The sequence below is a fragment of the Miscanthus floridulus genome, chromosome 10 (assembly GCF_019320115.1).
Source record: "Miscanthus floridulus cultivar M001 chromosome 10, ASM1932011v1, whole genome shotgun sequence".
Taxonomy (NCBI): Eukaryota; Viridiplantae; Streptophyta; class Magnoliopsida; order Poales; family Poaceae; genus Miscanthus; species Miscanthus floridulus.
In genome coordinates, this window is record NC_089589.1 from 1,586,902 (window position 1) to 1,600,360 (window position 13,459).

Consider the following 13,459-nt stretch of genomic DNA (forward strand, 5'->3'; position numbering starts at 1 on the left):
TATAGTCCGATATTAATTTAGTGATGTTTATTACGGATCATAAATATTGGTATTTTTTATATATAGTTAGTTAAACTTGAAAAAATGTTTTCTCAAAAGTGAGACGTGCATTCTTTTTTGTTAGGGTATTTCATACGGGCTGTAGTTTATAATATATAATAAAATAAAATAAAATTTATTAAATCCGCAATGTTCATTGCTACTAGTGGTATTAGTTTTTTTACGATAATGATACGCCATGGCGTTCGTCCCGTCCGGACGGACCGCTCCGCGCGCCCCGCCCACGTCGCCCACGCCACTGGGTCCATGCGCCCCACGCCTCACCCGCCGGCGCACCATTGCTCGCTCCCACCCGCGCCCTCATCCACCTCGCCTTCCGCGGAAAGGGAGGCAAGAGAGGCCTACGCTTGCACCTGCTCCCCCATCCACCTCGTGCCGTCGGCAGGAAGGGGAGGCCTGTGTCACAGCAGTTTCCCACCAGGTAGGCTGTGACCGCCAGCGATATTGTGTTTAAGTGTTTCAGGCGTTTTCATATATGTTGTAAGCTTATGTTTTAAGTATTCGTATGTTTCAAGTGTTTTATCTGGATATTGCATATGTTGATATGGCTATACATACATGTTTTCAAATGCATGTTTCAAACGTTATTAGATTTTTTTTAGATTTATGTTGCAAATGTTTCATCTGGATGTTACAAAAGTAGATCTGGATGTTGCATATGTTGCTATGGCTATACACGCATGTCTCAAGAGCATGTTTCAGTGTTTCATATGTTTTCATGTTGTAAGTGTGTTTATCTGGATGTTGCATATATTGCAAGTGTATGTTCCAAATGTTTCATATGTTTTAAGCGTATGTTGAAATTGTTTCATTTGAGTGTTGCAAAATTAGATCGTAGGTGTCGAGGAAGCCTAAGCCCTCAGTGGTCCAGCTGTTGTGGCTCCTTGGTATGGCGAAGATGGAGGTCGCGGACACAAGAGCGCGCGGGGATGGGATGCCACGACGGATCGGGCGGGATGGGCGCGGGCACAGTGCATCGGGCGGGATGGGACGCAGACCTCCATGCTGCGTGCGTCGGGGCGCAGGCGCGGGAAGCTCCGTTCAGACGGACTGCCTCCGGGAGCGGTGATGGGCGCGGGGCTTGCGTTGGGTACGGGTCTGGGCGTGCGTCGAGCGCGGGCGCGGGAGCAGCATCCGGACGTCCGAACGCTAGTCTCTCCGTTTTTTATGCCTACTAGTGGTATTATATGGGACTTGCTAGCGCCCGGACGTTCGATCCGGGGCGCTAGCATCAGACGGTACTCGCTCAGCGAGTGAGTGAGCACGCCAGTACGTCGAGCTTGCGAGCAAGCGCCCTAGCAGCAGGCTCATGCCATCCCAAACGTCGCTCGCGTCGCCCTGGACGTCGCCCACATCACCAGCAGTTTCCCACGCGCATCCCATGTGTAACAGTTGGCATACTTTTAAAACATCCATATGCAATATTTGAAACATATAAAAAGAAGACAGATGAAAACACTTGAAACATGCATCTGAAACACTTGCAAAAACACCTGAGAAACACTTGAAAAACATTGCAAACATATGCAACATCTAGGTGAAACACTTGCAACATATGTATGAAACATCTAAAACACTTGAAACATACGCTTACAACATGCATGTATATGCAGCATCCAGATCTACTTTTGCAACATGCAGATAAAAACATTTGCAATATACGTCTGATACAGATGAAATGTTAAACATACGCGCATAGCCATTGCAACATGTGCAACATCCCGATCTATTTTTGCAATATCGATACGAAACACTTGCAACATCACTCTGAAACATCTGAAACATACGTTTACAATATGTGCTTTTAGCGCAACATCTCCCTGCTGCCTAGGAATGGAGGCTCGTCAGCTTGTAGAGTTCACCGGTGTAGAGCTCGTCGCTCTGGTGGAGAACGTGGACCCCGCGCTGGAGAAGGCCACGAGGCGAAGTGGGGTGCGCGGGGGAGATGGAGCACGGCGCGGCGGAGGACACGGCGCGAGATGGGGGAGCTGCGTCGCACGGGATGGAGGCACGCACGAGGGATGGATGGAGCGGATGGCAGCAGGGCCGTGCAGCGCGGGCAGGAGCGAGTGGGTGGTACAGTGTTTTCTGCAGCCTGGGAAGCCAGCGTCCGAGCGGTCGGACGCCTTATTCCAAGCATTTCCATATTTTTTTTAGAGGAACTAGTGGTATTATTACTTGCAGCACTGATTATGCTGTTTGCTGGGTTAGGCTAATGGGCTGAATGCTATATATCCTCATGGGCCGTGGGCCTTGCGCGAAACGAATCGGGCGTGGGTATTGGTATGTGAAGGCCTCGGGCCTTCCGACCCCCGTCGAGCCGCAGCACGGCAGCAGCCATGGCGACCTCCACCACCACTCCACTCGTCGTCTCCTTCTCCCGCAGCTGCCGCTCCCCCTATCCACACTGCCACCCCCGCCACTTCCCCGGCAAGCCCAAGCCCAAGCTGCCCCCACCCACCACCTCCTGCTCCCTCTCCCTCTGCCTTTCCCTCCGGACCGGCCCCCTCGCCGCCCTGCCGCGGCGCCCGCGCGACGTGTCGGCGGCGTACGGCGACGGCGACATGGACGACGACTTCGGCGACTTCGACCCGGACGACGCGGATGTCAGAAACCGAACGGCGATGTACGCCGGCGGCCGGTGGTGATTGCGAACTGGAACGCAAGAACACTTGAACACAAAGGATTTTGTGCTGCCTGAAAAGCGCAGCGTTTTCTGTTGATTGGTTTGCTATTTATTGGAATACAAATGCAGGTGAGATGCAGCCACGGCGCCCACGATTGCGTGGAGTGCGCACGTCCATCCCCATGCGCCGCAACAGCCGGCCATGGCTTGCATGCTCGAGTTCATGGGAGCTATTCTCGGCCATGACTCCTACTTGCACGGCCACCACAGGTTGGCGCTCGTGCATGCTGAAACAAACTGAAACAAACATGCTAAAACGATAAAGACACTAGGCTTATCTAACAAATCTCCTCCTAAGCCTTGTGTTGACGCTGCACACTTCGGACTCCAATGCGAGAACGTAATTCACAGAACCGCTCCCGCGCCAGAGCCTTGGTTGCGATGTCCGCCAGCTGCTCCTCTGTCCCGATGGAGTCGATCTTCACCCTGCCATCCTCGACGCACTCCCGAATGAAGTGATACCTGACATCAATATGTTTACTGCGATCGTGGAAGACAGGGTTGTGACTGAGGGCAATGGCGGATTGGTTGTCGATCTTCAGGTTGGCGGCGTTGGTTGTCTTGCCCCTGAGCTCTGCAATCAGCCGCGCCAACCAAATTCCCTGGCAAGCAACAGTAGTACCGGCCATGTATTCAGCTTCACATGAAGAGAGGGCCACTACCTTCTGCTTTTGACTTTGCCAGGTGATCAGGTTGTTGCCGAGGAAGTAGAGGATGCCGGAGGTGCTCCTTCGGCTGTCAATGTCTCCGGCATGGTCACTGTCGCTGAACCCCACGAGCTGAGCCTCCTCCTTCTTCTTTGTGTAGTGACAGCCATAGTACAGCGTGCCACTGATGTACCGCAGCACCCTCTTCACTGCTGCAAGGTGCTCGGTGGTCGGCTTTTGCATAAACCGACTCAGGTAGCCCACCGAGAACGCCAAGTCTGGCCTTGTGTTCACCAAATAGCGGAGCGAGCCGACGATGCTTCTGAATGCTGTGGGATCGACGGCAGGTGCGGTGCTCTCCTTGCTCAGCTTGAGGCGTGGCTCCATGGGAATCCAGCTGGGGTTGCACCTAGCCAGACCGGCGTTCTGCAAGATCTTTGCCGTGTACGCGCTCTGGCCCAGGGTGATACCATCTGCTGACTGGTTCACCTCTAGACCGAGGTAGTAGTGGAGAAGCCCCAGATCACTCATCTGAAATGTGGCCTTCATCTGTGACTTGAACTTGTCGATGTCACTTGCATTGCCACCGGTGATCACGAGGTCGTCAACATACACGCCCACAACGAGACGGTGTACGCCGTCGCCTCGCAGGTACACAGCGTGCTCGGAGTCACTACACTGGAACCCGAGTCCAAGCAGCGAGCTGTCAAGCTTCGCGTACCAGGCTCGAGGTGCTTGACGAAGCCCGTATAGCGCCTTGATGAGGTGCAGCACCTTGCCTTCATGCCCCTTGAGGACGAACCCGGGCGGCTGCTCGACGTACACTTCCTCCCGCAACTCGCCATTCAAGAACGCAGACTTGACGTCCATGTGGTGGACAGCCCAGCCCTCGTTCGCAGCATGTGCAAGGAGAAGGCGCACGGATTCCAGCCGCGCCACGGGTGCGAAGACTTCGTCGAAGTCGATGCCTTGGCGTTGCACGTAGCCCTTCGCGACCAGCCGGGCCTTGTACTTGGAGATGAGCCCGGCTGCGTCCTTCTTCGCCTTGTATACCCACTTGAGGCCAATGGGTCGAGTTCTTGGCGGTGGGTCGATGAGTTCCCATGTACCATTTGCCTCGATCGCCGTCATCTCGTCGAGCATGGCGTGGCGCCAGCACTCGTGCTTCAGCGCCTCGTCGAGACTGGTGGGCTCGGTGTCGCAGGCGAGCAGGAGATGCTCCTCCAGGTCCCGTGCGGCGAGTCCAGGTGTCGGTGCGGGACCGATCACGTTGTCCACTCGGCGAAACCGGAGCGGGGCGTCGTCGTCGTGGTCGTTGTCGAGGAGCTCGCTGACAGAGGATCCTGGTGGAGAAGCAAATTCGACCCCGTGTGAGGGGGCCGAGCTCGACGTCGTGGCGCCCGAGTCTTGCGCTGGTGTTCCCGCCGTGTACTGGTCCGGCGGTGGAGTTGTGGGTGTTGTTGGTGAGGCAGATCGCGTTGGTGTTGAGGAAGCAGCGAGTGGCACGGTACTTGAGATGGTGCTGATGACGTCCACCTCCGCTGGTGCCTCCACGGTGAAGTCTCCTGGCTCGCCGTCGTGCTCAGCAGACCATGTCCACTGGGTTGCTTCATCAAACACAACGTCCCGGCTTATGTGCACACGCCGGGTCGTCGGATCATAGACTCTATAAGCCTTTGATCCAGGCTCATAGCCCACGAACACCATCTTGCGGCTGCGATCATCAAGTTTGCGAAGGTTAGGTGTGTTCACCTTGACATGGGCGACGCAGCCGAAGGTGCGGAGGTGCGACACATTGGGGGCGCTGCCGGTCCAGAGCTGGTACGGCGTCTTCCCTTGGATGCTCTTGGAGGAGGAACGGTTCAGCAGGTACACGGCTGTGGAGACCGCCTCCCCCCAGAACACTCCGGGCAGTCCTTTCGCCTTGAGCATACTCTGGGCGGTGCCAACGACGGATTGGTTACGGCGCTCGACGACGCCGTTTTGCTGCGGTGTGTACGGCGCCGTGAGCTCGCGCCGGACTCCGAGGTGAGCGCAGTACTCGGTGAAGTCGGTGGTGGCGAACTCGCCACCCCGATCCGTCCGGAGCGCCAGGAGCTTCTTGCCGGTCTTCCTCTCCGCCGCCGCCTGGACGCGCTTGATGGCTTCTGCTGCTGCGTCCTTGGTGGGAAGGAGACACACCCACATGTAGCGGGAGTAGTCGTCGACGAGGAGGAGGAAGTAGCGGTTGCCGCTTGGTGTGGCCGGCGTGATTGGCCCACAGATGTCGCCGTGGAGCAGCTGGAGCGGCTCGGTGGAGTGCCGCTCGGCCTGTTGCGGGAACGGGGCGCGACGATGCTTGCCGGCGAGGCAGGCCTCGCACACTTGATCCACCTGAGTGAGTTGGGGAAGACCGCGGACAAGCTCCTCCCTCGCCATCTTGCGGAGCGCGGCGAAGTGGAGATGCCCGAAGCGGGAGTGCCATCGCCACGCCTCGTCGTTGGTGCGCGCCGCGAGGCAGACCGGACGCGCCAGCGTGACGTTGAGCACGTACAGTCTTCCGGCTCCCTGGGGAACTTTGGCGAGCAGACGCCGCTCCTCGTCGCGGATGCGCATGATGCCGTGCTCCACGAGCACCTGGAATCCGCCCTCATCCAGCTGCCCGACGGAGATGATGTTGGCGGTGAGCTGCGGCAGGAAGTAGACGCCGGTGAAGGAGCGGTGTTCCCCGTTCTTGAGGGAGAACAGGATGGTCCCTCTCCCCTCGATCCGCGCCACGGAGCCGTCGCCGAACCGCACCGAGCCTGTGACGGCGGTGTCGAGGTCGGAGAAGGCAGCGCGCGATCCCATCATGTGATTTGACGCCCCGGTGTCCAGGATCCATTGATTCAGACCCCGGTCCACCTCTTCGTTGAGATTGGGGACGACTTTCCGCTCGACGAGGTGGAGCTCAGCGGTCGGCGGCGGTGGAGCGGTGTGCGCCGCCGGGTGTGGGGACGACGGCGTTGGTGGTGCGAGGAAAGGAGTCTCCTCCTGGGCCGAGCCGATGGCCAGCATTAGGGTTTGCTCCTGCTCCTCTTCTTGGGCCAAGTGGGCCTGATGGGCCGGCTCCTCCTTCTTCTTGCTGCGACAATCGCTGGCCCAGTGGCCCTTTTTGCCACAGCGTGGACAGGGTGAGTCTGGCGGTGGGCGAGACTCGCCGGAGCCACGTCCCTGTCCTTTGCCCCAGCCTCGCCCGCGACCGCCGGAGCTGGAGCCGCCACGAGAGGACTCCTGGCCCTTCTTCTTGTACCTCTCGACCCACTGCTCCTCTGTAAGGAGTAGTTTGCCGCTCGCGTTCTGAGGCGGGGACGGCTCGACGTCGTCGGCCGCTTTGAGTCTCCCGGTGACTTCCTCGATGGAGAGCTGTGAGATGTCAAGGAGAGTCTCAATTGAAATGACCAACTGCTTATACCGTGGACGGACGACGCGCAGGTACTTGGCCACCACTTTCTCATCAGGTTCAGGGTCGCCCAACGTCGCCAAGCGCTGGACGATGCCGGTCAGGCGCAAGGCGAAGTCCTCGATCGGCTCCCTGTCGCGGAGGGCGATGGACTCGTACTCGGCGCGGAGGTTCTGAGCGGTTGCCTTCCGCACCCGTTCATCGCCGATGCGGAGGGTCTTGATGGCCTCCCAGGCCTCCTTGGCGGAGTTCTTGGCCAGCAGAATGGGAATGAGTTCCCCTGGAACGCTGCTGCAGATCGCGTCCAGCGCGGCGCGGTCGTCGTCGTAGTCGACGTCGTCGTACTCCACGGCGTCCCAGAGATGACGAGCCTGCATCTTCAGTTGCATGCGCAGCGACCATTCGTGGTAGTTGTTCTTGGTCAGCTGCGGCCAGTTGCTGCCGCCGCCGCCTTCCCGGACGATGCGCTCGACGATGACCTCGCGACGGGTGCGTGAGCGGCGTGGTACCCGGGAGCGACGCGGTGAGCGCCGCGGCGAGCGGTGCGGCGAACGGCGTGGTGGAGAGCGGCTTGGTGACGGCGTGCGCTTCGGCGTCTCGGTGCCGGAGCCGCTGGCGCCGTCCTTCTTCTTCCCGGCGGGTGAGCGGCCACGAGGCTTGGGTGGTGACGCCATGGCGGCCGCGTGTTCCTTTGTCCTAGCTCCGATGCCACTTGTCAGAAACCGAACGGCGATGTACGCCGGCGGCCGGTGGTGATTGCGAACTGGAACGCAAGAACACTTGAACACAAAGGATTTTGTGCTGCCTGAAAAGCGCAGCGTTTTCTGTTGATTGGTTTGCTATTTATTGGAATACAAATGCAGGTGAGATGCAGCCACGGCGCCCACGATTGCGTGGAGTGCGCACGTCCATCCCCATGCGCCGCAACAGCCGGCCATGGCTTGCATGCTCGAGTTCATGGGAGCTATTCTCGGCCATGACTCCTACTTGCACGGCCACCACAGGTTGGCGCTCGTGCATGCTGAAATAAACTGAAACAAACATGCTAAAACGATAAAGACACTAGGCTTATCTAACAGCGGACGGGGTCGGCGAGGACGACGACGTAGACAACGAGCAGGACTACGACGTCGACTACGACCGCCTCCTCGCCCCCGTCGTCAAGCCGCCGCCGTCGTTGGGGCCGTCGACGGCGGCGCCTGGGGAGGAGGGCGACATCGCCATGGTCGCCGCCGACAGCTTCGTCTCCACGCGGGACTCCGCGTCCGATACTGTTGTTGACTACGCTGTGGATGAGGACGAGTTCCACAAGATTAGGCTGCTCCACTGTGACTTCCTTATCCGCAAGGTGCCCGACCCCGACGACGACGTCTTCGACTTCAGAGAGGTATAGGTAGCCATAAACCCATAAGCCATCCCCCTCATTGGTCAATACTACTTCTGAGCTGCTTAGTGCAATTTGTGACAACTGCCTGCGGCATTTCAATCTCACCAAACCTGCTGTCCATAATTATGCTTCTGGTCAAGTGCGACATTTCATCGAACACGTGCCTGCCGATGCTATCCAAATTGACAATCACATGTACATGTCTTCTGAGTCAATTGTGTGATGCACATTTGCTGAACATGGCATTTTTGTGCAACAGATGTATGTCACGCCGCCAGATACCGATATCTATTCCATTCCGAGGGTTCTTGCCCCGATGCCGCAGAAGGTGGGAACATGCGTTTCAGCTATTCTGTATGTCAGTTCAGATGAATGTGAATGTGCCCTGAGGTGTGATTCTTGTTTCTCTTGTTGGGATTAGTACGTGAGGTGCACGAAGAAAAACTTTGGCCGTTACCACGTGAGCGAGCCACCAGTTGAGCACTTGCGTGATCCCCTGTACATGACAGAGAGGGAGATCATGAAGGTATGCTGAGAATCTTTTCTGCTCACTCTAGTCTTCTTTTCCCTGCCACCCCTATTATGCTCCTTTTCTGCCACATGCCAAGATGGAATGTGCTTTGCAAGTTACTATCCATATTTAGCACTTATGTGTAGGCTACTACTCATGTGAAGCTGATTTAGTGAAGCATCTTATAAAGCATTCGGCAGAGCTTTGAGTTCCTCATGAAGCAGATTATTTTCTGAACTTTTATATTGTCTGTTGTCCTAGCGGCGCAAATACTGTAGTTCCTAAAACAGGAATATTTGAACAGTGAATGGCCTAGGTTTCTGCTTTTACTTCGACAAAATGCAATAGCATGATTTTGCATGCTAATTAGGAAGAAAGTGTAAATGCTGACATCTTACAACAAAATGTACTATCAGGGTGTCTCATAGCACCCTGTTAAATCAGAGAAACAAGACATATTACAGGCTAAGTTAGGGGATAGCACTATAGCCGCATTATATTGGGTGGCCCAGCTTGCACCATACTGAATTTATTTCTAGATTTCATATATCTTTGTTTCTGAAGACCCTAGATCCCAGTCGTCTGAACTAGAAATGTCTACCTATATTTCTGTATTATCCTGCTTTGCTTACCCTTAATCGGTGGGCTTCTGTTAGGCCAGTTTTAACTCGATACTACCCTGGAATGTGAAGCGTGATTGTTAATGCATAACATGTTAAAGCTTTATTCTTATTGTTTATGTGCATTATTGTTTGACACTAGTATGGCCTTGTAATTTTTCATATCCATAATATGCTTTATTTTGTTTCATACTGTAGGTTTTCTTAACCAAACACTACAGAAACAGGCGCTCTGATGACCCAGATTTTTTCCTTGATTTTGAGGAGATTTATGTTATTGACTCGAAAACAAGGTCAATCACAAGAGCTAAAGTTGTGGTAAGATATTCCAATTCTAGTTTTTTAACCTATTCGAACAGTACTTGTTTTGATACATTTCAGTTCCATGTGCTGTGACATCAAGAATTTTGGAGTATGTCTCCATCGTTTTAATGATCTTTTAGAAAAAACTACATGTCAGCAAGCACAAAAAGATAGAAGAATATCTCTACTTTTATGTTCCTAGATCAGTGATATCCACCCATTTGTGACAGGTTAGTGTTCCTGAAGGAAAGAAAAGAGATAGGCGGAATGATCTGCTACTGATACGTGATGGAGGGGAATCTTTTAGAATTATCGACAAGGTAGTCTGATCTGTAGCCTTCTGTTTCATTGAAGTGGGCTCCAGTAGTAATTTTTAGTCTTTCTGACTAATGAAATGATCACTGTATCAGACTAAAAGGGACGACGCAGCCACTGTCATCCAAAGAGAAGAGTGGGCAAAGTCAAGACAAGACGTGGAGAAGCATTTCAAGAAGCTTAGAGACTTTGACTACTCGAATTGGTTCTAGAAAATGATATGCTGTGATTGTGCCGTATCTACTGTTGATTCTCTTAGAGCTAGCCACTTGTTTGATCAACTGAGGATACAATTTTGAATTTAGATAGGTTCAGTGTAACACTAGTTATAGCAAGTAGAATATATGGCATCTAGGGAGCATGTAAGCTAAAAATGATTGCACTGCGTGTTGAGTAGCGAACGAATATGTGGCGCTTTTGAGATTGTTTCCAGAACTCTGGACTTGCAGTCTTTTTTCACGGTTGATGACGAGGGACATTTTTGGAGCTTGCCAATCTTGCTACAAAATAAAATGTGAAAAGAGAAGCCAGGTTTTGTAGGACATGAATTTTGTGTCGAGAGAAAAAAATGGCTCAAATTTTGTTGCAAACTGTAAAAAGAGAAAAAAGAAACGGCTCAGAAAGAAAAGAGGAAAAAATAAGGGCTGCAAAATGTGAAAGCAGAGAGTAAAATGTGAAAAAGAACTAAAGGGTTGCAAAATGTGAAAAATAGAGGAAAATGTGAAAACTGTTCAGAAGAAAAGAGTAAAAAATAAGGGTTGCAAAATGTGAAAAAGAACAAAATTTGGGGTGAAAAGCTGTTCAGAAGAAAAGAGAGAAAAAAAAGGGTTGCAAAATGTGAAAAAGGACAAAATTTGGCTTGTTGCGAGAATCGAATTCGCGACCTCTCGCACCCGAAGCGAGAATCATACCACTAGACTCCCAAAAGACCCATTTTGTATTCGGTCAGACAATGAATTATATAAGACTTTAGACTATATTTCGTTCAGATCATAATTTTACTGCGGAATGTCCCATCCCGGGTAAAATTCTTTCCCTACAGATGGTCCCAATGCATATAATGTATATTATTAGCGCAGTAAAAGTACAACTGAAGTTGAGTACCATACAAAGAGGGAAGTAGGAAATTAAAGGCTAAAGCTGGCTACCCATGGATCGATGATCATGCATTTGCTGCATATTTCAGTGCTAAAACAAGTACAGCGACAGGCATGGACGTCGTCTGGCTCTATGGGATATATATAGAGCCCGTGAGAGGCAGTCTGGATGCACGTACAGCTCACGCCCCCCCACGAGAGCTTGTTGTATGCATGTACACCACCTGCATTGTACGCGCTACCTTGCCAAAAAAACACTCAAGCACACACGCAAAGCAATCATCGATGAGACACGTACGTACGTCTAGCGTGCGTGAGATGGCATTCCTTCCTTCCTTCTCAGGACGCGTTTTTGTTTGCGTCACCATGCAAAGCTAGCCTAATCTCGCTCGTCGTGTACAATACAACATGCATGCAGCTTTATTATTTCTCTATATATGTACTCCATCACTATCTCTGCTCTAGCTTATATTAATCGTCATGCCATTGCTGGCGTTTATTATATCCATCTTCTTTAATTAGGCGACTGAAAGATACCCGTTGTTCAAATTGAAAGCTCAATAGCTTAGCAATAGCATTATTGGATGATTGTGAATGAAATGAAACCGTGTTGACGCATGCATAGTTTACAGATGATGGATCGACAAAGCAAGAACTTAAACTAATCCATTGAACAAGATCATGAGATCTACAGTATATATTTAGAATGAAACATAACTATAGCATGATTAAGGACGACAAGATACGGCAATAGAGCAATTCTGCACCCAGCAATCAACAAAGTACTTATTAAACTAACTAGTACAGAACAAATCGAAGTAAGGACAAGAAGAATAAACTAGAGTACAACCTATCTGTGTCTTGGGATACTCCAGCATGATCATGTGCACCCCAGTGTTGCATGGATCAGTACTCAATACAGTACAGGGATGTCGTCTACTGATCTTCAAATTAAAGAGGCAGAGAGAATATACATGTGTCTTCTACTTAGTCCTTGTATATATATATATATATATAACCTCGAGCGAGCTGCTGCTTCCTGAAATCCTCACTGCAGACTCTGCTGGGAGGGAATGTGTGTGAAGACTGAAGAGAAGAGTGTAGCAGGAGCGTGGGGAGAGAGATGTCAGGAAAGGAGAAGAAAGCAGCCTTAGAAGAGAAACTCCAGCTTCTGCGCTCCGTCACAAAGTCAAATGCGGTAAATAATCATACTTTCCTTCCACTACAAACCCATTTCTGGATTCTATCATTTAGTTATTAAATTAAAGTAGAAAAGAAAAACAATAGTAGGAATCTTTTTCAGTCTCTCCGTTGGTTGGAAACTCGATGCGCGTGTTTGTTTTAAACATTTCTTTAGTTTTTTACCTTTCAAAATCTGACGATAAACTTTTCAAAAAGAGTTCATATAAACTACTCAACATATATAGTCATCACGAAAATGATAAGACTTGTACTTCGTGCATATGTTGGTTGTGATTGTGAAACCCATTCGGCGGTGCACTTGACCGTTTCTGACACATGCCGAGACTACTCATTGATCGAGCTAGTTAACTGATGATCCGTACCTACTGATTTTTATTTTTTCTGAAAAGAGAAAAAAAATAGCACATCTATTGTTCATTTCTATATGAGCAATGAAATGCATGCAGGCAAACAAGACGTCAATCCTGGTAGACGCGTCAAAATACATCAAGGAGCTCAAGGACAAGGTTGAAGAAGCAGCTGCAGCCTCATGGTCACAAGCTGACACTGACAGCAGTAGTGCTTTTGGTTCTGGAAGCGCCATGCCAGCAACGGTACTTAACGTAATCACATTGTTACAACATCACAACCCCTAGATGATGATTGCCATTATATTTGCAGAAGCAATTTTGCACGCAACGCAACACGCCTACATGTATGTATGTATATACATGATAAAACAATTGAACCTCTCGATCCATTGCATCATGCATGTCATGTTTGCACAGGTGAGCGTCTCGTCAGTGGAGCTTGATAGCAACAGTTGCAGCAGCAGGAGAGGGTTCCGGATCAACGTGTCGACGGAGAGGAGCCGGCCTGGGCTGCTGGTGTCGGTTCTGGAGGCCTTGGAGGACCTCGGCCTCGACGTCCTCGATGCCGACATCTCATGCGCCGACGACACCGCCTTCCGTTTCCAAGCGCTCGGCGGATCAGGCCAGCAGGGCAAGCAGCAGCAGCAGCAGGGGGGAAGCGTGGATGAGCAAATGGTTCAGAAAGCGGTCTTGCAGGCCACCAAATGCATGGACGATGACGATTGAGAAGTAAGACAGAAACCTGAAGAACCTGAAATTTGCCTGCTTTAATTTGGGGCTTGAAGCGCAAGCTTTATTGCCCAAGGAAGCATTCGTGAAGTTAAATTTTAGTTTTTTTTTGTTGCTTATGATTCCACAG

At 51.5% G+C, this 13,459-nt stretch overlaps 2 protein-coding genes across 2 annotated transcripts; both read left to right on the top strand.

The window, feature by feature from the left end:
• The first annotated feature begins 7,674 nt into the window (after positions 1 to 7,674).
• Positions 7,675 to 10,356, top strand: LOC136487482 (PLASTID TRANSCRIPTIONALLY ACTIVE protein 6, chloroplastic-like). The gene is made up of 6 exons (XM_066484606.1): positions 7,675 to 8,201; positions 8,461 to 8,529; positions 8,623 to 8,727; positions 9,531 to 9,650; positions 9,866 to 9,955; positions 10,046 to 10,356. The coding sequence occupies exons 1-6, from the start codon at positions 8,037 to 8,039 to the stop codon at positions 10,160 to 10,162; spliced, it is 666 nt and encodes a 221-aa protein (XP_066340703.1). The 5' UTR covers positions 7,675 to 8,036; the 3' UTR covers positions 10,163 to 10,356.
• Positions 10,357 to 12,170: 1,814 nt separating this feature from the next.
• On the top strand, positions 12,171 to 13,326 carry LOC136487483 (basic helix-loop-helix protein 004-like). The gene is made up of 3 exons (XM_066484608.1): positions 12,171 to 12,245; positions 12,697 to 12,843; positions 13,018 to 13,326. The coding sequence occupies exons 1-3, from the start codon at positions 12,171 to 12,173 to the stop codon at positions 13,324 to 13,326; spliced, it is 531 nt and encodes a 176-aa protein (XP_066340705.1).
• The last annotated feature ends 133 nt before the right edge of the window (positions 13,327 to 13,459 follow it).

Bases quoted from the DNA above. Each gene is read 5' to 3' on its own strand.
- LOC136487483 (XM_066484608.1), top strand. From the start codon at position 12,171: ATGTCAGGAAAGGAGAAGAAAGCAGCCTTAGAAGAGAAACTCCAGCTT. The intron at 12,246-12,696 runs GTAAATAATCAT...AAATGCATGCAG, and splicing joins CCGTCACAAAGTCAAATGCG to GCAAACAAGACGTCAATCCT. The intron at 12,844-13,017 runs GTACTTAACGTA...ATGTTTGCACAG, and splicing joins GAAGCGCCATGCCAGCAACG to GTGAGCGTCTCGTCAGTGGA.
- LOC136487482 (XM_066484606.1), top strand. From the start codon at position 8,037: ATGGTCGCCGCCGACAGCTTCGTCTCCACGCGGGACTCCGCGTCCGAT. The intron at 8,202-8,460 runs GTATAGGTAGCC...TTTGTGCAACAG, and splicing joins ACGTCTTCGACTTCAGAGAG to ATGTATGTCACGCCGCCAGA. The intron at 8,728-9,530 runs GTATGCTGAGAA...TTCATACTGTAG, and splicing joins CAGAGAGGGAGATCATGAAG to GTTTTCTTAACCAAACACTA.